This window comes from Pungitius pungitius, chromosome 20, assembly GCF_949316345.1.
Source record: "Pungitius pungitius chromosome 20, fPunPun2.1, whole genome shotgun sequence".
Classification (NCBI taxonomy): Eukaryota; Metazoa; Chordata; class Actinopteri; order Perciformes; family Gasterosteidae; genus Pungitius; species Pungitius pungitius.
The window spans coordinates 8,983,145-9,010,931 of record NC_084919.1 but is presented as its reverse complement, the minus strand read 5'-3'; the positions used below and the strand labels follow the sequence as shown (position 1 = coordinate 9,010,931).

General features: G+C 44.8%; 1 protein-coding gene across 4 annotated transcripts in view; it reads left to right on the top strand.

The window, feature by feature from the left end:
• Positions 1-27,787, top strand: part of stxbp5a (syntaxin binding protein 5a (tomosyn)) — a 71,418-nt gene that overhangs the window by 6,746 nt on the left and 36,885 nt on the right. For all 4 annotated transcript variants that reach the window (XM_037450252.2, XM_037450249.2, XM_037450248.2 and 1 more), the window contains exons 3-4: positions 21,451-21,532; positions 22,513-22,613. In XM_037450252.2, the coding sequence (XP_037306149.2) occupies positions 21,451-21,532; positions 22,513-22,613 (183 nt within the window). The remainder of the gene's footprint in view (positions 1-21,450; positions 21,533-22,512; positions 22,614-27,787) is intronic.

Genomic DNA, 27,787 nt, shown 5'->3' with positions numbered 1-27,787 from the left:
TGCACATACACTTCCCGTACCTATACGTACCGGGTTCACTGAGGTGAAGTACCCCTAATCAAAGAAGACCCCTCGTGTGTTTCATCTTTCAGGCTGTCCAAAAAGCACAGAGCCTCCTGTGCTCTGTGCCTTCGTAGAAGTGGAAAACACATTTTTGCTGCATCAGTACCACGACAATGTAGTTGCTGCCTCGCTCCGTCCAATATCCCCACAGCACGTTCCGCTCAAATCCTTTATCCTTGACAAGCACCAAATGTGATCCGGGCTTACGATGATTAACGCCTTGTTGCTCCTTTTTTTAATCATTTTGCGTACATTTGACTGTAGCTCCTATTTCATCCGCGTCCTTCTCCGCCAGCTCCTGCATTGCCATGCATGAAAGCCCTGCGCATGCATGGCAATGCAGGTTCAAGTGACACGTGTGTGTGTGTGTGTGAGCGTTCGTTACATGCTGCGAGTTCACGAATAGAAACGGGCGTGTACAAAAACAAACCTCACATCCATGCACTTAGAGACACACACACACACACACGTACACGAGCAGCCTTTTGTCCTTCAGTGAGTCATCTCAAGTCGGGCGGTCACGTGATATTTTTCACTCAAGCCTTTATTGGACGACAAGAAATTGTGATGACCTCGAGAACAGCGAAGGGTCGTCGGGCATTGATTCTAATGTAAAGTTTTCTTTGACATAGTGTGATTTATATCATCAAGGTTTTTTGTGAAGAAGCGTTATCCTCCAACCAAAGACACGTTGAACATTTTGACATCAAGAGAAAAGAATTGATGCTCAAAAGGCTCATTTTTAGCCTGCATACAAAAATAATAGGAAGCAAGCGTTAGAGCAGGGCATGTGTGTGTGTGTGTGTGGTCATGTGTGTGTGTGCCTGAGAGGTCACCTACCTGCGCGCTAATTATTCCCAACAGACGGAAGGCAACGCTTGAGCGGCTCATTGTAAATACACACTGTCATGTGGGCCGGGGAGAATAAATGGGTTCAGATTTGTACGCACACACACACACACACACACACACATACGCGCACGCTCCCAGGGCGTCCCTACTGCACGCGTCGGCCCGGCTCGCTGCACCGCTTTGGGGCCACGCGTGTCATGGCGCTTGCCGCTCTGGGATAAATAGAAAGTAAGACTTTGTGGAGAAAGATCATTAAGCAGGATTTGACGTGGAAGTGAGGTCGCGTGGCCATCGGGCCCAGGTGACTGACGCATGGTGACTAATGCGATCTGAACATGCAGTGACTCCGCTATGAAGAGTGAACAACAGACTAATCCGTTATTAATAGCCATCTTGTAGGCAACACAAAAGCTGTGGAGGGGCTCAGGTGACTGAACTACTGTTCACTGCCCGCAAAGTTCTCATTCAACGTTTCTGTCTCATTTAGAAACAGCCCTCTGTGGATCTCGCAAGTCTCAACAATGTTATATATAGATAATGTTATATATAGATAATGTTGCCTTGATTCAAAATTCTCTGGAAAATACTTTATAAATACTACAAAAAACGAAGTTAATATCAGGCGGAAGGATCCTTTACTGACAACGATGATGACTCTACAATAACTTGTTTGAGAGACACATGACCTTCAGTGTTGTTGGAAATCAACATGCCGCACGCATCAGCCTGGCAGACAGTGACATCAGGGGTCGTGACCCGTGACAGGATTGACTTCACACAAACGCGTTTTTTGGGTCCCGCGTGAGGTCACCGGTGTGAGCCGTGTGTGAGCACACTGTATTTGTTTTGCACTCAGATTAGTCCTGGTCAACATCGGGACCATGCTCTCGTGACCCAGGGGTTTGACCAGTGGCCCCCGGCTCCGTACCGCAGACGTCCCCTCGCTGTCATCAGGAGCGCGAGCACTCTATTGGATTTGTTTAGCGTCACTGAGCACAGCATCTGATTCATGTTATGGCATGTGTACATGAACACATGGTAACGCAAAACCTCCCCCTATTGATTTTAGACTGTGGTTCATTTCTAGGTCTGAGGCATTTATTACCATGACACTTTGGGGAAATCTCTAAGGATTCTAAAATCAAATCAACAGTAATCTGTTAGACAAATGACGAAGGTCCCCATAAACAATAAGGCAACGTAGTCACAGTTGTTACAAGCAGCTTATGGGATGTACTGATATGTAGTGATGTAAATATCACTTCACATCAATCTTGCGACTCAGTGAAATCTTGCTGCAATTTTTTTAAATTAGACAAGACAGCGACAGAGAAGCACTGCATGAGACGTTTTTTTGGGGGGTGAAGGAGAGTGTGGTGTCTTTGTATTACCTCTTAGTATCTGTTCTGTAAGCACGTGTTTGTCCAGAAGTTTAAATCTCAAGAACTATGTTTTTTTTTCTCAAGGTGACTTGACAGACTCACAGGCTTCTCACTGACTACAGGAAACACTGCACTGCAGTAATCTACTGTTTTTTATTTATTTATTTTTTTAAACATAGCATTATCGTAATGGCTACCACGTTGTCTTCTGCTTGAGTTGCGGCAGGGAGGGCTTGGGTTCGGTGTGAGTTCACAAAGGTCTTTTCAGACATTACTCACGGCTGTATGCGTTTTTTTATTTGAATGCTTTTTGACTTTCCTCCAATCGAACTGGAGTGGTTGTGTGATTCTGTGTGGCGAAGCTACGAATGGCTCTGTTGTAGAAGCCCCCCCCCCCCCCCGGTGGCCGCCCCTTCTTGTCCCCGTGCTGCTTATGAACGCTTCGGCTCACAGAATGCAGTGAAGAACAAAGGTTTCTGCCACGTCGCTCTCCCACCTGCCCTTTACGTGACCTCTGGGTCTCTGCAGGCAGAACTGAACCATTCCTCGCTATTTTTAATCATTTCTCTCCTGTTGGACCGCATGTTGCTTTTGTAAAAACTCCCTTTTCAATCCACGTTCCCAGTGATAAACTATAATTGTTTTGTCTTAGGATTTTTCCGTGGGGGATTCACTTATTCTCTGTGCTCCTGGTGCCCCTGCTGATTCTCTGCAGCTCATTACTTTTGTCTTGCTGCTGTAGGTAATCTACCACTCGGTCTCAGGGGGCTGCGCTCAATTTTGATGTTTCCGTGTTTTCTCATCTCATTTGTTTTTGTGACCCTTTCCCGTCCCCAAGAGCCCAGCCGAACATCCAGAGGCTCGTTCTGCCAAAGGTTGTGTGTGTTTTAATGCTCACCGCACGCACTTGATATTCTTTCATTATCTTTGATGTCACATATCAAATTGGTGGCATCAGTGATATTCTTATCTGCACACGTTCATGCTGTGAGCTGTGTTAATGTGTAATCGGATCGTCTATGCGTTACACGTAGCGGTACTAATGGTGTAGCTGTTAGGATGTGCTTACATGATAAATCAATAAATACGTTGAGGGTAATGAATTGAGAACTGGCTGCATGTCCACGTGCATCGCTTGAACAGTTAAAAGCTAATCTTAAATGTTTACATGGGCTATTGATACCTGTGGCAGTGTTTTTGTTTAATCATATTTTCCTCACGACACTAGTAGTGAGAGGACAATTCAAAGATTCAATCTAGGGAGCCTGATTTGATCGATCTCACGCTCTAAGCATCGCTGTTGCTGTAAAAATCTGGTTATGAAATAAAGGATTTTTTTTGTCACATGTGAGTTTACACATGATCGTTTCCTCCCGATAACTCTCAATTTAATGCCTTTTCTGTATAAATATCAGCCTGTTTCTAATACCTTCAATACAAATCCTCAGTGTGCGTGACCAAATCAACATCGGGAACAATGATTCATTAAGTGAGGCCAGGCAGATTTGAAGGACAATCGGAGCATCGTCTTATTGTCCTCTCTCGTTGACTTTCCTCTGGTTTTGATTGTCTTGTTTTTTTGTTTTTATTATGTTACGATGAATAAAAAGCCTTACACAATCAATAAAAACCCAAAAGATAATTGGTCCGTTAACAAAAGGAAACTTGACTAACCAAATTCAACTATGTAAATCCTTCATCAGGGACACCCCTAAAGGCAACTGTTGCAAAATGACAAACTGAAAGTCCTTGCAGTTATAAAAAATGAATTCGTATGCAATGTTAAATGCATTTTAATGAGGGGTAATCAGTTGGTTGCATCCTGCAGCCACACATCTAGATGCCCCCAACAGTAAGCTTGTTTTGGTCAAAAACGTGCAGTATTTAATTTACAATGATGTAAAATTCTATTTTTGCTTTGAGTTTGGCTTAGATTGAGGACGACAGCCGTTTTCCGAGTGGTTGTATGTTTTCGGTACAACAGGTGCATTAACAGACCGTTCTGGTGCAGCGGCGACACACCGCGAGCACCTAATGGCCGTGGGCTGCGTAAATGGTTGGATATGACCTTACTAAAATCCAGACGCTTTGTCTCTGTCTGCTAGCTCCTTCATGCACGCGCACAGGCATGCGCACACGTGCACGCGCACAATGCTCGATACACACGGTTACACACACACCCACAGAAGAGAAAAGACAGAGAGGTTCCCAAGGTACCAGACCTTGAGGAATTGCCTGTCACTGTGTGTGTGTGTGTGTGTGTGTGTGTGTCTGTGTGCGTGTGCGTGCGCCAAGGCTCTTGCAGACAGAGACGGATCTGTATGTGATTTCAGCTGCGTACATACAGTAGGTGCATGGCCTCGCCTGCGGTTATATATCTACGTGGAGAAGAAAAAAACATGCATCCAGCTGAAACCTCTTCCACGGCAGTGTTTCCATAGTTTTATTTCTTCAATGAATCCCAGACGTTGAATCACCTGAATGACCTCATATGACAGCCTGACTGTCCTGGGTTTTTAACTCATTTGCTGAAGGCTAATTTCCACGTACTCAACTAAACCAACTCCAGCTGGAGAATATTAGTATTTCTGTCAGCCGTAGCTAACCAGCCTACACCGCCAGCGTGGCCAAGTGGGTAATGTTGCTTGTAGGCATATTATGAAGTACGTACTTTAGATATTTCACTTTAAAACGTCTTAGCTAGTAGAGTAGGTCTGTTATGATATTTATGGTTACGTTTACCCTCCATAAATATTTCTCACCTGGAACTGAATTTTTAGCGTAATCAAACACTGCCTTTCGTCCCAAACTGGGTGTTTATTTTATTGGGGGTGGGGGGTTGTGGAATAAAGGTATATTGTGGGCTACTAGGATGTCTGGTTTGTGTCATCTTTTGTTATTCTTTTTAATTCCGAAGCGGGAACAATTCATGTTTTTTAGACCTTTATTTGTTTTTTATTTGGTTTAATTCTTACGGTTTATCTAAAGACAGTTAAATATTATTTTGCTCTTTAATTAAAGCTGCTGCAATCAATATTTGCCTATGACCAGTTGATTGCATAGCTACTTGTATGTGTAAAGAGTTGACAAAGAGTTAAAACCCAACTAGGCAGTGCCACTCAGCTCTGTGCAGCTTATCACCATCTTTTGATTTCTTTAGGCTTTCCCGTCCACATTTTGGTTTTGATGAACATAATGGGGCGTTTAGCAGCTAAGGAGCCAGATATTTCCCTCAGGAGTCAACTTAGAAAGTGATTTGTTGTCTGTGTTTCTTTTACGGCATGTTTCTCCCGTTTGCCAATGCTTATTGAGTAGTCGTTTATCTTATACGGTTGATGTGTGACGCGATTATTTTGAGAAATCGTGGGCGTAACAGTAAGCAAACTGGTAAACCATACTGGTGTACCACAGAGAGGAAACAGTCTGCCACAAGTCACATCTCCTTTAATTAGTGTCTCCTCACCGATCACCGCACTTCCTCCTCTTCCTCATAAACTGGCATCATCATCACGTGTTTAGAAAATCAAAAGAAATCTGTCATCTCGGAAGAAAGTGATCTAAATATTCGCCGAGTTACTGGCTGCTGCTGCCAGCCTAAATCGATGACATTTTGAATTGGACTGCTTAAGTAAAGCAAATGTCATTGACTAACTTTAGCCCGGCTGAGGCGGTGGTTCTGCCCAGGCCTCGGCCGAATATTTGCTTATCGACGAGAACTTTCGCAAACCTTGACGCTTGCCGTCCTCGGCCTGGCCGCTAGCGGCAGTGATATTTATCCTGTTGCTCCTCTGCGGGCTGCCCTTTTGTGTGCCGTCACGCTGCAGGGAAGACACACATGTTTTCTCATGACGTGATGACTCAGACTTTAATGCCCTGTCACATGGCTGTCATGCGTAGGGTCGCTCCCCCTTCCTCCGCTCTCAGCCTGTATCTCACAAGCCTACGGTGTATTTAAGTGCATATGAGTCGGTTTCTGCCCAGCGTGTGCAACTGTGTGTGTGTGTGTGTGTGTGTGTCTGTGTGTGTGTGTGTGTGTGACGCCTGACTGGCCAAGGGGCCGTTTGTGCTTTTCCGTCTGATTGAAGCAGAATCAGGATTATGTAGTGATGTGAAATGTGGGGGAGGGGCAAAGGGTCGAGCCTTGACTCTCAGGACTTGAAGGGACATGCGGAGAGGAGGGAGGATGGAGGGCGAATGAGAAGGGAGATACAAGTGTTTTTGTCCACAGAAAGACATCTATGCTTCGGCATCATCCAGAGTGGGAATTGGCATGTAGCCGGAGTAATGTATGTTGTAACTGTCATGGTAATTGCAACTTTTTACTTTGTCCACCTATGTGGTACAAAGATTAAAAAAACCTAATAGTGCTGCATATTTGTCCTTGGCTCTTCATTCAGTGCAAGACAAACAACCGTGATTCACTGCTTCTTCGGAGACAGGAGGAAAGGCAACAAGGAGAGTGGACACCCAAGTCGCATCTATGTTTAGAGAAGTGAAGAGGAGGAAGAGAAATTAGAAGGTAGAGTGCACTGTAGGAGTGTCTGCATATGGAATGGAGCCAAGGTGGCTGCAGCCATGCAGCTTTGTGACTCAGAGCCCTGGTGTCATGTGGGTAGGATTTGCAGAAATTGGAAGGGCAACACTTGGCTCGTGACCCACTTGTAATCAGACCACAGTCCAAGCAGAAGCTGCCAAATGTTGGTTGTTTGCCCCTTGTTTGATTAGGAAGTGTCAGAGCCCTAAGAGATGGGGCGGACACACCATTTTTTCTACCCAGCACACAGAGCACTGCGTATCCAGCCAGCTTTGTCTCCTCTACACCATGCACACAGTGTCCTCCTTCTGTTAGCGTTCTGTCACTATCTCTTTGGAGCCATGTCTTAAATCAGCTGTAAAATAACCATTATTTATCATCCAATCGGTTTTTCATCCCCTGGTTACCTTGTTAGGCTTTTTTATCCATGAAAATATTGTTTTTAATAATTTTTCCATGGGCCTTTTCTCTGTCAATGTACCCTAAGATGTTCATCCACTGTCACTTCTGGTCCTGGGTTGAACATCAGTGGATAACAAAAATGGCAATCCTCTGAAGCTCACATGATTGGGAGAGGTGCTGGATGTGCTGGCTGACAGCTCCTCCTTAAGATTTCAGTTGGGGCTCTAATTTTTTCTTCATAATCCTATTTAGAATATACAATAACTTATACAAACTGGCCCTAACAACCACAAAGGTCAACCATTTCAACCACAGCATTTTATTTGAGTGTTTTATTTTGTTGAAATCGAAGTTCCTGAAGTCAAAAACTCTTGAACACGCAATGAACAAAATAATGTGGTTCTTTTATGCCTTTAAAACCTAAAGCGGGTCGGAGCCCACCCTAAAGCATAACAGGAAGGATATGTCTTTGATCTATAACAACGGCAGTCTGTGTAGGAAAGGAAAATCATGATGCATGTGGATCGGCACTTTCATTTCAGTGACGAAGCATCTAATTTGTCTGATAAGCCAGAAACCCTTTCCATCGTCCAGACTCCCGTGAGAGTGAATGATGAACAGGCAGTGCGAGAGGTCTCAGCTAACCGCCCTGCTAGGCTCTCATTAGGCCTCGATTGGGGTCTATTGGTGTGATTTCTCGTCCTGTCTGGTGCTTGGCAATGCTTTTGCTTTCACATTAGACATAGGTGTCAATGATAGTGAGAACAATGAGAAAGGGCAACAGTGAGTAAGTTAACCCCCAGTGACACTGCCCCACACCTGACAATATTAGCATTTAGAGAGATGGCACATGCTGTTAACCCATTCACTGAAATCAGAGGCAATGAAACATGGACTGGCTTTAATGTAATTAGCTATACTGAGCATTTCACTGGAACAGTGTTTTGCTTATTGTCATCTGTATACACAATATTGTGGAAGAGATCATTGCTAATAGAAGGCAGTTGTTAGTATCAGCAGCAGCTGGTCCTGGTGCTCATTTTTAGAAACTGTTGCAGCATTACCATGCATTTTTAATAGCGAAGGCCAATGCAGGATGGGTTCTCTATGTGTGTGCGTTTAGTGTACAGCATTTGTCTTTTATGTTCATTGTAGTGTGTCACGTGGGTTATTATATATGTATGAACTCAAGCTCCAGTATGTAGAGACACGGTTCTGTGCAGTTTTGTGGGGAGCTACTTGATCAGTAAACAAAGAAAAGGTTGGGGCTCCGGAGGGTCGAACTCCCCCAGTGTCATCCTTGAGGATCAGTCCTGTTTATCTTCTTGCTTACTCCGGCTAACGACATGGTAGCTTTAGCTTAGGCTGTCTGCGGTTAAGATTTCTCGAAGCTCGTCGCTTGTAACCCTAACCCTAACCCTGACCACAGGTATTAGTTGTGGATCTGTTGCCTTCCAAAGGCTACAGTAAGCTGTCCCTCTTAGGAGAGAGCGATGAAGAAGCTCAAATTCCCAGAGTTCTCAGCCAGTTCAAAATGACTATTATCACCAATCTGGCCAAAGCCCTTGCCCTGAGCAAGAAGAGCTGTTTTCCTGGCCAAGGGTGCAAATGAGATGGTGCTTAACCTCTTTTCTCATAAAAGGAGAGACGGCAGTCCTAGATATAAGGGGACTCAACAATTTCCTGAAGGTTTGGCACTTCCACATGTTTAGCACAGCAGATGTCCTTTGTGCTGTCTGTTGATTTGCTAGATGCCTATTTCCATGCACGCCTCACTACCGACAGTTTTGTCGTTTTGCCATTCAAGGCCACAGCTTTCAGTTCGGGGTGCATATGTTTGGACGCTCCCATTAAGTGTTCACAAGATGCTTTGCTGCTACGCAGATGCTGTCGTTACCTGGACAATTGACTGATTTGTGTGCCATTTGTCTTCAGGCACCACTGAACCCTGCTTGCTTTCTCTCTTTGGTGGAACATGGAGAATAGCTCTCTGAGCCCCTCCTGGAGTGTATTCTTCATTGCGTGGCTCTGGATAAAGAGAGCCTGTCCGCCCCTGTGGACGACATGCTCCACAGCCTTCCCCTCATCCAAGGGCAGTTGGCCTACATCCTCATACTTTGCCTCATTGGAAGATTGACTGCTGCCTCAGCTGTTGTTCCCTTGGGCTTGCTGTCACTGCGCGTCTGCAAAGACGGTTGATGGTCCTTCACGTGGACGCCAAGTGGCACAGGCATTATCAGCGGCATACAGGGGTATCACGACAAATGCCTTCTCGCTCCATCCCCATGAAGGGAGAGGTGTGTCCCCATGGGCTCTGTCATTTCCATCGAGAGGTTTTCACAATGATGCCTGCTTCTCGGTGTGGGGTGCAGTGCGGCAGAACATCACTGCTGGCGGCAGTGGTCTGCTCAGGAGCCCATGGATCATGTCGTTGTTCTAGGGCTACGTGCTGCGCACCTTGCTCGTAAACACTTCCTTGCACATGCATATGCTTGTCCAGTCAGACAAAACCTCAGGGGAGAAGCATATCCGCAAAGTCGCTACGGGTGTCTCTGGCGACTTGGGCAGCCCCCTTCTTCTGACCGGCCTACATGCAATGTATCTTCCAGGGGAACAAAACATTGGAACTGAGGTGCTAGACAGCCTATTGGGGCTCATTGGCAGGGCAGAGATGAATCTGCGTATTAACCCTGTATGGCCAACCAGGACTCCTCCTGCAACTCCTAAATGCACGTCTCCCTCTGCCCGGAGGTTTTACGTTGCTGCTGTTTGACACAATGACACATTGGGGAGCCACAGGCTGGTGTCCCTCTTCCTAAAGGACACTTTACAGTTGTGTCTCCCGGCACGCTGAGGGTTACCGCAGGGGAGATACCCCTGGTTCTGCACACTCAATGTCTGCCTCTCTTTGAACCCTTGGCCCGGACAGAATTGAGGTGGCTGTTGGTCAAGACCTCAGTGATTCTGGGCGGGAGATGCAATAGGAAAGAGGAATAAGAAGAGAGGGAGATTAGAAGGACAGGCGTTGGAGATAAAAATGACACAGATTGTACGAGCAAGGCGACAGAGGGGATTAGAGGCAGAGCGGGGAAGGCGCTCTTTCCTTTTCTCGCTCTCCCTCCTTCCATCTTTTCGCTCCCTCCAAACACTGTGGGACCTTTGCCTGACACGCAGGCATGAAAGAGGACACAACCTGTCCTGTGTGCCCTCCACACTGCATGGACACACACATTGACATCCTCTTGATTTATGTAACTACTTTTGTTGCACTATGCACTTACTCTAGACATCAACCTCCTGAAGGCCTGTATATTGTGTGTGATGAGATTATGTGTGCGTCTGTCTCTTTCCAATCTTCTCTCTTCCTTCTCAACTTGTCTATTATAATCCCATAGCGCTACAGAAATAAAATAACACCAAAACATGCACTGTGGTGTTTGTGCGAGTGTTATATGCACACATTTTTATATTGCACAGATGGACTAGTGAGTCATCAAAGTGCCGCCGTCTAATTAGGTGCAGGGTGTGTGTGTCCGAGAATCTGTGTTCTTTTTTATAATCCTGCCATTCTCGTGGCTCACTCGTCTTCTTTTTTTGCAGTACGGAATTACTAAATCCAGTGTAATTCCTCACCTGCATTAATCCACTGTCACGCCTTTTTCTCAACTATTTTACAATAGTTTGTCATAGTCCTTTTGTATGTGTTAGCTGCCATAAATGGTTAGTTTAAATGATTTCATCATCATCACAACATGCTCTACTGGTAGTAGACCTCGATTCACTGTATCTAAGGCAGATGTGCTCTTTCTGATACTCATACAACCAGGGGCATCATGCAAAGCTCTATTCTGTGAGGTGTGAGCACCAGGGACATTGTTTTTCTAGATACTGCTTTATATTCAGTTTATTGACAAATTTTAAAACTCAACCAATCATTTCAGCTTGGGAAGTTCAAATTTAAGCTTGCTATTACATCTGGTACATATTTTTCTCCTCAACAGTGATTGTTAAGGAATCTGGGTAACGTTTTAACCTCAATTCTTGTGACTGGTCTCTGTTATCTTGTGCAAACGCTTTGAACACCCGCAAGTCATGTCCCATGGTAGCACATGTATGTTGAAAGACTTTACTTAAAGTGGCTTTCTTCTTAACTTGTTTGGCGCACTTAAATAAGGTTACAAATGGTTTCAATTAATGACCAATTGCCTACTGGTGCATTATTGCATTATCAATTTGTCATCATTTCTAAGAATGGAAATAATGGACTTCACAGCTTCCGTAGGAAGGCCCTCATAGCTAACGAGATGATGGAGGTGTCATTTGAGTTAAAGGCTAAAACTAAGACCCCTTAACCATTCATGTAGTGTAAATAATTTGCCGCATTACTTTCGTGGCTTTAGAAACACCACATTATTACTGCAATCTATTTCTATATTTTTCTCTTGCACTTTCTTCCCAGAGATTTGAGCCTGTTGCTGGATGTCACTTCAGCGGGGCAGATGGTCGCTGACACTGGGGCTTCAACCTCTGTCTGTTCAGTTGAAGGACATCTTCCCCGCTGGTAATGTCGTCCTGCTGTTCTCAGGTTTCACGTGCGTGTGTCAGATATCAGGGGAGAGAGAGAGAGAGAGAAACCTGCAGACGCTTCACAAAGTGCAAAACTGCGGTGCCTCTGTGCGTATCTGCGTGCGGACGCTAGTTCATTTGCAGTCTCGAGTCCAGTGCTGCGTAAAGTCGGCCTTCAGTCTCGCATCAATCAAAGAGCAAAGGACAGCACTACGATAAATAATTGAAATGCTGCATGGCGCTTTTGACAAGACGCCCCTCTCTGACGTGCTGTTGGCAAAGTGACAACCGCACAATGTACCAGCATTGTGTCTAATTAGTCCAAAAGCAGACAGTGTGGAGTTCTTTCCAGCAGCAAATGCTGCAGAGTTACCTCAATCCATCAGTTTATCAAGCATTTTTAGTTAGTTTAGATAATATCATCCATCACTTACACACAGGCGTCTCTGAAGTATGAGTATTCAGCCTGTCGAGTGTTACTGCAGAGATGGAAATGCACTGAGTCTGCTGCGCTGGCAGCTTACAGGTACCTGTCCTTGAAAGTTGGGCCTGGCTCTGCATTAGTTGGCGCACTGAAACGCATTAGAGGCCAACGGCGGCTAATCTCCCGTGGTCCCACCTTTTGAAAAGATTTGTTTGATATCCGTGCCAGAGGGTGCATGTGCGAAAGTGTGCGTTTGTGTCAGTACAGAGGAGGAGGGAGGAGAAAAAAGCATATACACACACACACACACACACACACACACACACACACACACACACACACACACACACGCATATATTAGAGGAGTTGAGATAGTGTTGGGAATGTGGGGAGAACAGCTCCAGGATTTTTTGTTATCTATGCAAATTACATAACATTCATTTCAATGCTCCTATTTCTAATGGTCAAATAATGTGCCCTATAATACAGTAGAGTGCAATATACCTAAGTACGGTGCAACACAGTATGTTGGATTGTACTGTACTGTTTTCTTTATGATTAGATTAGTGTTTGATAAGAAAGTTCCTCAGTCCAGATGCATTTAATGTTTTCCTTTTGGTGCTCGTACTAATTCACACTGGCGGATAGAGCCACTATTTAGCGTTGTGAATGTGTTATAGGTTAATTTGGCATTAAGGCACATTTAAATAAAACAGTTTCCTCCCTACCACTTTGAGCGGGTAATACATGAAGCCATCTAAATGCATATGCTGGCTCACGTTCGCCACATCCATTATTCATGGTCCAGAGAAAACCAAGTCGCAGTCTTTTAGTCCTTTCATTTTGTTTTTTGTCTCCTTCTGCTCTCCATATAGCCAAACTATTTTTCTCCTTCAATTATTCTCCTTTTATTTTAAACGTTTCCTTGGGTCCTGCCTTTGAAACTCTCTCTCTTTTTTCTCTCTCCATCCTTAATGCCTTGTCTCAGTCCTCAAGATGACAATGATCTTGACTGTGTGGAGTTTATATTTTATATACAGTGTATTTATAATACAAATAATTTCCTCTGGCTCTGTGGCCTCACTGTTATCACGTATATACACTGTAATTGGATCAGATCAGATAGTCTGTTTATTGATTGGAACACTGTGTTCTATGTGTGCAATCAACGATAACGATGTGAACGCATGAAGCGGGAATGAGGGTTCATGTTTCATTCATGCCATAGATTTATCTTCTTGCATAACACTTTATAGAAGCATATACATGAATAAAAAGGATGGATAATTGTTTTATTTATGAGGTACATAGTTATTGTTGCATCTAAAGATAAATCTTACATTGCTAATCTCTTAGTGTTATGTTCACATCAAGTTTCCAATAACACGATTAGTGCAGGATTAAACATCTTCATCCTACCTTTCGCAGTACGACAGTAGATACAGAGCTTTGTTTCATGTCCAAGTTCAAATGAAACGTCATCGAAGAAACTCTTAGTCTTGACTCAGCTTTTCTTCAACTTTTCAAATCGCATTCTCGACTGATGAACTATGGAAAGAGGAGGAAAGGCAGAAAGCCAGGGGGAATAGTTCAGGCGGTTTAGATGTTTCTCTAGGGGAGACCCATCCCGAGGATTGATTTTTCTTTGCGAATGTGAAAGAGGAGGTTTTCGTTATGCTTTCCACCAATGTGTTTAACTCTCCTCTCACACAGGCACGTACAGGGTTTGTCCATGCACCTATGGTCGTTATGCGTAACACATATTAGATAGATTAGATTTAAAACAGCAAAACCTGGTTGCTTGGTGCAGCTGAAGCCTAAAACAAAAAGTGTTAAGAAAATCACTTGGAGGCCGATTGGATGTAGCCTGTAGAGGGAGTTGAGAGACTTTGCTTGGTTCACAGGTCATGCTGTAATTGGCCAAGTGGGGTTCAGAGCGCTAGCGTGTTAGCAGCAGATGGACTCGGTGTCCTTGCACTCATGCACAGGCCAGAACTTATGTTAATACATATTCACCTTGTCCTTATGAAACATTAAATAAAACACTTGGTGTGAATTTTGCTCAGCTTAATCCAAACGGGTAGTTTACTGCAGCTTGGTGTCTCATTGGCACCACCGGAGTTGCTTCCTTTAGAAATACACATGCATTGCTACTTTTTGTTAAGTCTTCGGGATCCGTTCAGAACCGGCCACGACAATTGCAGCCACTTGTTACTTGTGGACATTGTTTAGCTCCATCGCCTGTTGGAGCATAATCCTTTAACTGGCTTTGCGTTGCTATCACAACAGCACAACTTATGATTTCTGTTAAGCTGCTGTCAGTCACACTCTGCAAATGAGAGTATTAAACAGTGTGACAGTTGCTGTAGCCTAGAAACAAAATTGGTTGTGTCCAAGATGACCGGTCGTGTGACGTTAACTGAAGTGTCTTTTTACTTTACATTTTGCTTCCTATCGCACTCTCTTTCTTTCCCGTCCTTATTGTCCCGTTCTATTTCACCCCTCTTCCCCTTCTACAGTTCTCATTTTCTCTCCTTTGCTATGCATGCTTTTGCTGGAGGGGTTTGGCCACAGGCTGTTCTGCTGACTCAACACCTTCATAGTTTTTACCCCTCTGCTCCCTCCCACTTCCCTTCTCATCCTCGCTCCTTCTCACCCACCCTCCCTCTTTCCCCGCCTTCCGTCTCTACAGCACAGCCAGAGAATTTCCAAACTTTCATTCTGTTCCTTCTCCCTCCACCCCTTTCTTCCTTTTCATGTCTTTTCAAATGGTAGCCTTGCAGTGGTCGAACAATAACTGCTAAAAATGGATGATTACCTGGGTTATTAACACCCTACTATTGGGCAGAACTGGCCATGTTCCAGTCAATCAGACAGAAAAGAGACGTCGTCTTCTCTGGGTACAACTTGCCTCGCTCGTGCTGTTTTGGGTTCAGACTAATTCATGGACAATATTTATTAATAGATATATTATTTCAGTTAACTGGCCACACGCATTGTGAGAATGATGGTAATATCTCAGGAGGATGGTGGCTGGTTTGTGGTATATTCTCTCTGCAGTAAACTCAACCACACAAGTTAAAAATTATATGCGTAATTTTTTTTTTTGCAACATCCCGCTGCCCTCTGGCTGCAAACGGCAGCATGGATTGCATTGCTGCAACATTGAACTGTGCACCGCAGCTATCGGCCATTGTCAACAATGTCATCGGGATGAATCTTAGGGACACGGAGTATAATAGATGTACGTGTGCGTCGTGGTGCTTCCCAAGGTGAGTGTGTGGAAGCTGAGCCAGCAACAAATACTCAGCAGCCCCATTGCAGTTTAATTGTTTGCCTGCATAATAAATCAAATGTGTCAAGGGAGATTATTTACACGAGGACTGTGTTAAACAAATGAATCACCAGTTTGCTCAACTCTAGGTTTTTCTTGGCTTGCAGAGCTGCCTTAGGACTGCGTTTATGGGCAATTTGCATGCATTTCTCTATGACTGCATGACAATAAACTTTTCTTTATTCCATGCCAGGGAGTGTGAATCTCATGGCTTTGTCGCGCTCCTCTCTGCCGTTGGTGGATTCGGTGCTACCTGGATGCTCTGCCAGAGGAACAGGAAAGTAAGAATGAAAACAAACAAGACTTAAGGGCCCTTTAGGGCTGCAACGGATAAATCTCGAAAAGTCAGAGGGTGAAGACCTGCATCTTGAGTGTTTTTTAAGCTTGAGCTTTTGAACCAGCATCTTGGTAGGATGATATTCATTGTTCCTGCTGTTGCTAAGCGACAGCCGAGAACCTGTTTAAAAGACATTTTTGACGCTCATCTCATTGACCGATGTGCTGCTGAGCCCAGAAAAGGCCCCGCCTTATTCCGTCCCGAGCACGTCTTCCTTTCCAGCTAAACCCAGAAAACCATATCAGCATTATAAAGAGAGGTCCCTGGTGGACATATTCACAGGATATTCTTATTCTCCTCTGTCGTCAATACAGAAAAATTGTCCATCCGACGCAGAACATTTCCTAAGGCGTCCTTTGTGGCCAAAGCTTTGAGAAAGCAAGGTCACTGGACTGTGTCAAGACAACAATATATCGACTTGCTGAGCCATTTGCATCTTTACTATACCAATAATGATGCGCTACTATCCCCAAAAATATATAACGTGTGGGTGGAACCTCAAGGAGGCCTGACTGACGTGGAGCAGAGTGGCTGGTAGAGGAGCGGCGACACTGCAGGCACGGCTGGAGGCCCCAGGCGGGGGAGATTTCAGATTTAAATTTGATTTAAGATGCCACAGGGAAGCTATCGGGCATCTGGAGGTCAAGGTTGCATGTTGCAGAATTTTGGATGAGGCTTTAGGGTGTCATATCCAAAGGGGAGCTGAGCAATGTTGGGTAAAGACACACCTCGACACTCCCTTTCTCCTTCTCTCTGTCTTCCTTTGGCTTCCACTTGTGTGCTGCCTCCCCTTCCGTCCCTTCTGCTTTCCGCCGCCCAGCTTTTATCGCCTCGATGCTGTCTCCGGGTCGAGTGCAGAGCTGCCTCACTGGCAGGCTGATGTATGAGTGGCTAGCTTTGACGTCACTTCAGGTTCAACGTCATTGCGACTCAGTGCTCCCAGGCTTGCTCTTTGTGGTGCTTTCGCTCGGCGCCTCTCCCTTAGTCCTTCTTCTCTTCACCCTTCATTAATCGCCTCTCTCTTCTTCCCCCTTTTTTCCTCGTTCTGCGTCTCCTCCTCTGCGATGTCTCCTCTGTTTTTACTGTCTCCTCTTTTCCCGCATCCACAAACTTTGTCCTGCCCGTCATTTGTCATCTCTCTGGCTCGTGTTAAAAACGCGCCTCTCTCATCTTCATCCACCCCCCTCACCCCCCCCCCCCTCTTGTCCCATCCTTCTGGAGCTTTCTAATTCTCCTAGAAAGCTGCATCCCGTACGTCATTTTTCTATTTATTCCCCTCACAGACACAGAGGCATAAAAATGTTTGAGGTAGACGAGCAGCGAGCCAACTCTTCTCCCACATGAAATACCGGCTCATCCCTATTCAATTACACTTATCAGGATCCTCTCTCCTCCAGGATAACGTGGTTTCAGAAAACCTGCAGTCTGTTTTTTTTTTTTTTTACTTTACTCTGCCGATTGTCACAGCTTTGCTTTGCCAGATGCCAGTGACTCACCTTTTATTTGTCAGGAGAGTTGCCTGTCACTTTCGACGCAAAACAAACACAAGAGGGCCGAAAAATAAAAGGGAATTATCACTTATCACTTGGACTTCCAGACTGAGGAGAATTTCACGGGGCTTGAAGAGACGTGAAGCTGACCCACTTTCTGCCTCCGCTCTCCGTCTTCCTCTCTCTTGCTGCCGTCTCGTCCCCGTCGCTGCCCCCGCGGTCCGTCCCTCCGTCCACTTTTAGCGGCGGTGCAGTGAGACCTCACTTTGTTAAAATGGAGTGAGGAATGTTCTTGTCAGCAATTGTGACACATCTCCTGCGGAGCCTGTCCCCGCGGGGGAGCGAGTCGGGGCACTTGAGACAGACTTTGGGTCATGTTTGCTAAAACCCCGCAAGAAATGTGACTGCGGCAACTGAGATGTCGAGGAACTATTCCTGTAAAGTGATGCGTGTCATATTAAGATTGGGGAAAGGTCAGAAAGGTTGTTGGGTTTTTTTGCTGGCATTTGCGGGGCTCAGAGGACTTTGAAGGGATATTTTTTGTTCAGTACTTGTGACTCAAAGTCTTTGACAAGCAATGTGACATATTTTTTAATCTAAAAAAACCCCAATGTTTTCTCTGCATAACAATATAACAAAATGAAATAAATGACTTCCTTTGTGCATTAGATGTCTTCCACATGTATCAACATGGTTCCCCTGAGGGAATATTTTTTTCATTTAATTAAATGCATTCTGAATAATGCACCTTCCATTTTTATCAAGAATCATTCAAATGTATGATCATTTTGATTATTCTTCCTTCTTTAATCCTCTGAAAGAATTTGTAAATGTTATTATAGTGTGTCAAAAGCCAGTGATGTGAAAGCAACCCACGGAAATCTAAATTATGACATTTCCCACGCTGGTGTGAAATTGAGGGAAAAACAAACTGCCAGAAGAAACAGGATTTCTAAAGGGAAAAGCTTTTTGACACAACGGTGGTAAATAGCTGCGCAGTGTTGGGGGTTTGCAAAAGAAAATGTAAAAGCTTTTTAATTCGCTCGGTAAAGATTGAATTACCTTCACATATTGAGAGGCTGAGAAAGGACACATTAGACTGCGTGGTCCTTTTATGGTCACGATATGTTATACATGTTTCGTTATTTTCAAGCCATCACTCAATTATTTATAATTTAAAATAATACTACTCATTGGTCACTACATTAGCATGGTTGTTAACTACTTAACTTAGATGCTAACCGTCCTAGCTGCAACTCGTCAGCAGGCGTGCTATTATCGTTGGTTGGGTGACGTTTAAGTTAAATGCTTCATGATTGTCACAATCAACTTGCGGGCAGTCTGTTTCAATTGCAGTTCTCACATTTTCTATTTATTAATAAACAAATTTCTCTTCCTCAGCCAAGCTTTAAAAAAACCAAACAATTTGCACTCATTCTTGAGTTTCCAGGTTATGTTATGCTCACAATGCAAAATGTGCATAAAGCGTGTGAGTGTAAACACTCAAGCAAATGCCATTCTGTTGAGCATTTACTTCCTATTGAATGACTTTGAAATAAAGCCACATGGTGACCTAAAAGTAACTAATTCATGCCATGTTTATTTCAGTCTTTCTTCAATTTACGGCGCATTTATTAACTTATTGCAGAAAGGTTTATCTACAGTTTATTAAGATGAATGGCCAGCTCCAGTAATTACTTGCATACACAAACAGTAATTCAGTTGACACTTCAAGGTGGTATATAACCTCTTATGTTTTGGCAAACGGCAATGACACAAGCAGCGCTTTCGCTCTTATCACTTTTCCCCTTCTGAGCTGGGAAACAATTTGAAGCAACATAATTATAGCTTTTAGGTACACCATACATCACTGAGCTCATTAAACGAGCCGGCCAAGTTAACTTAGCCTGCCGTTACTTGCACATTTGGGCCGACGCGGCCGTCAGTCTGTGACCGTGTGGCCGGCGGCGAAATCCTCCAATCCGCATGGTGCGGGTCAAGTGGAGAGGGGATCGAGGTCCTCTGTCCTCGTCTACGTGGGAGGGATTCTGTGCACGCTGATGATCATTTTACCAGAGCTTTCTGTGAACTTGTGAATGTTCAGTGCAGGAGTGACCCTGTGTCACCCAACACATTTCCTGAGGCCTCCAAATTGGACCTGCAATCTCCCAGGAATTACTTGACAGTTGGTGAAGTTGCAATTGTTTTATGTCCATGCTTAAATGTGTGAATTCTTACATTGTGAACATTGTTGTTTTAAAGTAATGTCTATGACGTGGACATGTCGCGTGCCGCATGTTTGCTGAACAAAAGGAATGGAAGTTTGTGTTTCGACTCAAACGAAGGGAATAAATCCTCCGCTAGATCCAATGAAGTGTTTTTGTTTAGTCAAAGGTTACTTTTTGGGACAGAATCAAAGTTTGGGATGGTTTACAGAACAGTGGCTTGTGAACATAAAAACTTTTATGTCAGACGTCATGTACGGGAAATCGATTTGGTCAGCTCAATCTGCTGGTGGGGGGGGGGGGGCTTACTGGATGAAATCCAAAGAAGCTGCTATATTTTTCCTGGACAGTGACTCACGGCGTCGCTGGCTGAGAGCTGAAGTTTTTTAATTGCCTGTCCAGGATAGGACGGTCAGAGCTTAATCCACCTGAGGGGCTAAGGGGCAGTTTTTCCCACGCAGCACAGAGGCTCCTGAGTCTCGCTGATGCCTTGCGGTCAAATATAGCTATGAATGAAATGTCGTATGAATGGATATTAATATATTAGACCGAATGATGCAAAATGTGCAGATAAAGGTATGTTTATGCTTCACTTGCTTGCTGTTTGTGTATTCAGTCCGAAGGTTGTGTGGTTGCTGACTGTGTCGATGAGGTGGCTTTATTCATTGGTACGGTCACACACCGCAGGAACGATCACATGCATTACAGCTTAATAAATGACACCGGAGCCGCTCTGGGAGCCCAAGGCGCAGTTTGCAACGTGCGAAAACCAGGTCTTGATTATTGTTGTTTGAATTTCATTTTGAGGGCCCGGCTCGTGTCGTGTTGCTGTTGCTGCTATATTCTCATCACCATCATGTGATGCAGTTTTTTTTAACGATTAATAGTCAAACAAAGAAATCTCTCTGTTATCCTCAATGTTTTCTGTGTACGTGAATACGTTAAAGATACTGTTATAACGTTTAGATTTGATCAGAATGGACTGATTGATACCGTCCACCTTTACGCACTCACAAGCACACACTCACACACACACACACACACACACACACAAACTAATGATGAGCGATAGCATCGCCCCTGGGGCGCTACGCCCATATGTGCCCCCTTTATGAAAAATTGTCTCCCCCAACCTTAGTTGTGAGAGTTGTGGGAAGAATGAATGGGTGTAATCAGTGAATTCACCCGTTCGCTCTCCTTCGGAAGAGACGCCAGTTATTCTCTGTCGCTCTTTTCTACTTTCCCTCATCTCTCTTTTTCTACATCCTCCCACCCCTCTGTGCATGTTTTCACCCTCATCGGCATCTTTTATCCGAGTGGCAGATCTCTGTAGAACTCTATTCCCTCTTCTTTCTATTTCTCTCTCTCTCTCTTTCTCTCTCTGTTATTATTTTCTCATCTGCTCCCATAAAATCCGCCGCTTCTCGGCTGATTCATTTATATATATTTGAATATCTGAATTCTTCCCATTTCTGGTACAGTTATCTCCCCTCGCTGCAGCACTGCCAATGTTCTCCTGTTTTGTTATCTGTATTCCTCCCCAGTACTTTCTTCTCTTCAACATCCAACTCATCTACCTGAATAAAGGGGTGCTCTTAATGCCCTTGAATTTAAGAATTTATACACTTAAAATGCAAAAGTTGAGTCAGAAAGGGTGAAGTCCTATAGGGGAAACATCTGTTCAACCTGTGTTGGGTAGACCATGCAAATTCCCTGTGAATTTCCAGGGAACTGATCTTTGAATCAGGTGTGATGAGGAGCAAGTGACCTTCAGAGGACCAAAGAGAAGCGCTTCAGTGTTTCATATGGTACCGTACCTTCCTTGACAGAGAACCTTTCAGGTTTGGCCGTCCGGGCGTGGAGTGTTACTGTCAGCATGAGAGTGGAGCGGCTGTCATCCAGCTACAGTTTCTCATCAATGAGGTAGGTCACAAAAAAATGAGCCAGAAAGAATTGCTTATTTTATCCAGTGATGCACCTGTGCCCACCTGCACCTGTCTCACAAAGCCAAAGACGGTCCACTGTGGAGGTAAATTCCTCAGTGCTGTCATCGCATTTCACACCCTTGAAATGTTCAAGGAGTAAAAGTCTATCCTATTGTCTGCTGTATGATACGGATGTTTGATGACACAATAGACACTAGCAAGAGCCGCATTACAGGTTTGAAGTCCAGTGGAATCAGTGAGGCATCATCGATGCCACAATGGTCACAATATTCTGGCTCTTTGCGTTAAATCATGCAATGATTAAATTAGCTAGTGAGGCTTTAATTGAATAGAAAGACTTTCAAGAGAAAAAACATCTCTGCACCTTTTAACCAGTAAATTGGTGGAAAAAAGCCAAAACCAAATGGTCAGACTCTTGAGAGTCCAAACAACAAATCTTGTATTCCTGCACAGTGTGCAGGATTTGTTGGTTTCTCCGATGCACTTGTCAATAACACTTTTTGGTGAAATCGACAACTTGCATTGAAATTGTCAGTCGATTCTCACCAGAGATTCTTAAAATCGCCTCTCTAAGAATTGAATACCTACAGTTTTCTGATTCATGCGGCAAGTTTGATTTGCTTCATGTCGCTAAGTATTGAAGTGAAGTATTTCATGCTTAGTCGGGTATGTGTGTCACACTGTGTGACAGTTCAAAAAAAAAAAAACCCTGAGAGAGACGGAGAGGCTTTTTAGTGCCTCCTACACGCGCACATACATTAAAATAACTCTTGTGAATCACTGCTGTTACTTGGGAGAAAGATGCCTGATTTAAAGTCAGTTTGCTGGGAACGCAGTGTGACTCACGCACACCGAGAGCAGCCCGTATGGTGTTGAAACCTACACGTATTCCAATGATTGCACCTGTGACATACCTTTTTCGAAATGAAATGAGCCTTTTTTTTTTTGTCGTGACAGGGCGCGCTGGTGAGTGCTCTGGCTGACGACAGCGTTCACCTGTGGAACCTCAGGCAGAAGAGGCCGGCCATCCTCCACTCCCTCAAGTTCAGCAAGGAGAGGTAAGAAGGGCGGCGACAAGGACCATCTGCTCCCTTCCCCATGTGTCCGTCCTGCTACCGCTCTCCTCCTCAATTACGCCCCCTCGCGCTCTGGCGCCCCACGCGGGCCCCGTCTCACAGTGGGTCGGCCGCGTGAGCCGTTGGTTCTCGCCGGCTCTCTCGCTTAGGGTGGAAACAGACGGCGATGCATTTGGAGAATGTGTCTTTGCTCTCGCTAAAACGGTGCCCCCGGGGGCGGGGGGGGGGGGGGTGACATAGAGTCTCTCTTTCCTCTGTTGGTTTCTATCATTCATTCAACTGGCTCGGTCTGCCCTTTTTGAGGCTTCGTGCCACCACTGGGGCCCTCGTGTAAACCTCACCCACCCAGACACCTGAGAGTGAACGGTTTGTCACACGGACAGACGCCAAACATGAACACAAACAAGCGATTGATGTCCACAGCGCCGCTCGCACATTGTAAGATGGTGTGTGAAATCAAACCCATCTGAGCATCAGAATTGTGTGAAAATCCTTGTGAGAAATAAAAAATTGAGAAGAAAAAAAAAAAGCCATCCGAGAACAGTTATTTGGCCCGACAAATAAAAATAATTGTTGCATGAAAAGAAATATAATTTTCCATCTGCAAGTGCAGTGAAGAACCACCTCACCTCAAGGGAGGAGCCGTCCGCTGTCCCCTCCGCCATCAGAGCCGATCATATCATTGGCCGGTGATCTGTCACAGTTAAAAGTGGAGAATGGGTTAAACGTCAGAGCCAATGATCTGAGACGGCGCTGACGTGATGGACAGGCGGGCCGGCGGCGTCCTTTGGGGCGCCTTGTGTTCCTTGCACAGGCGCTTGACCGCCTCTGACATTCGGTAAGCACCGCCGTCCAGCGCCACGACCCCCGAAGACGCATCAGCGGGGGGGAGGAGGAGCGTCGGCGCTTCGTCCTCCAGAGGAGTCCCTTTGGAGAGATAAGATGCGAGCTCACGGGAGGCGTTCGGAAAAGGGAGGAGAGGATTCAAGCGACGCCGTCGGCAGAAGTGAAAGAAGAGGCTTGTGAGGAAGCGCGTATTAGAATTCGGGGAAGGGAGAGGAACGGCATCGTATGAGAAAAGGAAAGAAGAGGAGCAGGTAACGCCAGCAGGACCACGTCCCGCTCATTGAGTTTTCCTCATCCCATTAAAATAACAAGATGACGGCTGGAGCCTCATGACTCAGATCAGACATCAGTCTGCTGCTTGGCACCTGAAGACCAATCCCCCCCCCCTGAGGATGTCACAGACTACCAGTCTCTCTCTCCCTCTGACTACGTGGAGACTCCTCAACTTCCCAGGAACAGCCAGTTTGCGTCCGTTCCCTCCGGTTGATGGTTTGCTGCCAGGCGCCAAAGACACGAGGCTCAGGTGAACCTATTCGAAAAAAGGGTTTGTCTACTTAAGCACAACACATGCAAGCTGCGTTGCAAGTGTTTGCATCATCTGACGCCCACCAGCTGACACCAGGACACGAAGGCTGCCTGCAACTGTTTCCAAAATGAGGCCGGAAAACGGCATCAAAACACGGCGGCTTTGTGCGCTCGCAAACACAACTTCTGAATTTGTCGCGCACCGTTTCCCCCTGTTAACCCGCATCGTACTGGCGGCCTGCCGAGGGTATTCCTGTGTACTTTGGCACGGCGCGGTGGCTGGCTAACCAGGTATGGATGAAGATCCGCGGAAGAGGAAAACGCACCAAAGGAAACCCCTGTTTCACATTAGCACGAGATTCGTGATTCTTCTCCCAATTGGCCCTGATGGCTGTGTAGCTGTTTGGTATCTCGTTGTGTACACACATTTCGCCCCCCCCCTCTGTGAACTGATACCCAACCCTGCAGTCCTTCATCATTATTATTATTGTTATTATTGCTTCCCCAAGGAGCGGCTCTCCAGAGTTAATAGCACCATCAGGCTTTTGACTCTGTCATATATCAAATTTTCTATCAAACAGTCTAGCCAAGTGTTTTGCTTTTTAAGATCTCCTCGGACTCTAATGGCCATGTCTGCTTGGTATATTTAATTAAAAAAAATAGAAAGTTGCGCACATTTCGGTTGCTTTGTAATGCGAGTTGTCAAAAGAAATAGCATCAGCTTCCGACATAATAACAACAATGGTTTTTAGAGGACCACAGCTTGGAGCGTCATGAGAAGGAAAGAACGGCCTCGTTAGTGGTTTATGAGACAGGGAGGCGTTGCAGGACTCGGCCCCTCAATCTCGCCCACGTTTCACCCTTTTGCTTCTTTTTGATTTTTTTGCTCTTTTGATTTACTTGCGTCCGTGGTTTCGTTTTTAACAACTTGTGGTTAAACTTTTCCCACACTATTCTAGCATTAACCTTAGGGATTCAAATATATATTTTGATTTCGTTTGTGGAAATTTTGAGAAAATTAAATGACATTTGTTTTAAATGTATTTTCCCGGCACTTTTGTCTTCTTTTGAGCTTGTACTGGATAACATGCACATAGGATTTCAATTTGTTTGATATTTCTGTAATGAGTTATATGCTGTAAGACTAGTATTGATTTTCATAATCCTAGCAAGAAAATTCATGTATTCATATATTCTGTATTGGCAATGGACTCTTTTGCGTTGCTCATAAGCCATGTCACTAGCCTGCTTCTCTTAATCTTTTTATACACATTTATTTGCTATATAACCCAAATTCTTTTTGAAGTTGGAGGGTTTTCTCTCAGGGCTAATACCCAGAAGCCGATCTTTCTCCTTCACCTTCCTTCCTTGTTCCTACCTGCCTTCTTCCCCTGATCAGTATTCGAGTGGATGGTTGAAAGCGGTTTTGCAGAAAGCCCTCCGGCGTCGGCATCCATTCACATGGGATCACGAGCACTAGGAGAGAGGAGAGAAGGGAGGAGGAGAGGAGCAGCTGAGACAGACTGGGCCTCAGCTGGAGAGCAGGGATTCAGTCTGTGGGAAGGAAGAGTGTCGCTGATGGAGGGAGCGCAAAAGAAAACCTGCCGAGTCATCCACACCGATGCACTGCAGATGTGGAAGCTGTCGTCCATGCAGGGCGATATGATGGGGGAGGGGGGTGGTGTGGGGAGGGGGGTGTACCGTGGTCCCTGTGCACCGGTACACGAACAGCATCATTGTCTAGATTGCCTATTCCCCAGTGTTGGTTGCTTCTTTTGTCAGGTTTTTCCAATTCTTTTTTATTTCCTGGAAGCTGATCTGAGTCACTTTGTATTGGGGTTCTAAACAGCCTGAATCTTAGGCACTACCTTTAAATATTGAATCAGCGGTGCATCGACAAATCTCAATTCAATCAATTTAAATACAGAATATTTTAATAATTTCCTGGACATTATTTGACTGATTCAGTTTGCTACTCGGGGGAATCTTTTTTTTTTTCCAACTGGATCCTGCGTGTCTGTGTGATTTGTGTTCTCTTTGTTAAACAGTGATGGTGATTTTCTACAGACTATTCAACACTAATTTGACTTTTGTGGTTAAGGTTGTCTGAATAGCCAAGCCCAAAGGAATATCTATACCTTCATCACTCTAAAACTTGTTTGTGGTCTGATAAGAATATTTGCCAGATGAAATAACAACATTAACAGATGCAGATTTATTTACAGTGCAGTATATGACTATTTCATTTTAAAACGTGGTGCCTTATTTGTTTCTTTTAGCCTCTTCCCCTGACATTATTTAATACATATTTTAGAATACATTACATTTTTGCATCCTATTAAAACTGCTTGGCTGAAGTAATGGCCCTGCAGTAATGGTACTTCTTACTGGAGTGTTTCCCTCACACAATATTCTCTTATTAGTTTGTGTGTATTATAGTGTCAGTGGTCTGTAGCAGCAGTTTTACGAAAAAATAACATAACTAAATCAAGTATTATCAAAACATTTGAGAGGACGGACGGACTTGCAAAAGTCCTTTTTAATGGGAGCATAACGCTAGGTTCCATTTGTACAAATGATGACTTTCTAAAGTACCCCCCCCCCTCTCATTTGCACTAAACCATGCTGTCGTACGTCTCGCCCACAGTGCAGTTGACCTCGGAGTTGCATGTGACAGGCGTCTGTCATCTCCGAGGCAGTGTGCCTGGCTGTGAGCCTGCGAGATGGCAGCTGCCTTTGTGTGTCGTGACCACTTGAAGCGGGGAAAGTCAGTGCGTGCACCACAAGTGTGAACACAGTGACGCACAGAAGTGGAAACACACACACACACACACAAATCTGCGAGTGAGATTTGTATAATTATGCTTCCTGCCGCTCTCTTTACTGTCTCTGTCTCTCAGAACGCCTGATCACATGGCTCTGCACGCCGCCGCTTTGAAGTCTTTTTTGCCGTTGCAGTCTTGGATGTGTGCTTTTTTTGTTGCCATCAATGCACATGATTTGGCACACAGATGCAGCATAGACGGCTCTGTTAGCCGTAGCAGTATGGAAGTAAATCTGTGCCATCGGGGGTTGAAATAAAAAGTTGATTGAATTTCTAGCACTGAATATTTATGCATTGAAATTATGTACCTGAATGTTTTTCAACATTAAAACACCGCAAAAAAATTCAACCTAAAAAAAAAAAATGTTGAAATATTCGAAATGGAGGCTACAATATTCAACCGCAAAAAATTCAACCTTGGCACACCAATATGCGGAGGCTACAATATTCAACCCAAATAAATTCAACCTTGGCACAGCAACATCCGGGACACTAAGGTAGAGCAATCGATTCTAGATTCAAGATCAGTAGCGTGCGTCAAGCTGAAGGAGCGAGCACCCAAAACACCTTCGGCTTCGGATTGTAAACATGTCCAATAATAACGGGACTTTAACTCTTCTTCATGTCATCAGTGTGGTTTGTGTCTGTAAGATTCCGTAATAGACAGCTGACATTTGTACATTAACAGACTGTGTTGGACATGAACTAAGCGGAAGTTAAACGAGAGCGTACAGCCGCTCACAATACGCCTCTTCTTCTAGTTTTGAATTCATTTAATGATGCTGAGATCCTTGGACAAGCTGTTAGGAGTGATTGGCGGAGTTTTGAAAACCAGGAACGCGCTTGAAGAGGCAGATGTACCGCTGTATCGTAGTGGGGGGGGGGGGGGCAGCGGCTTTAACGGAGCGCGCAGACGCATAAACCCGACAGGACATGCAGGAATAACCGCAGTAGCGTCGGT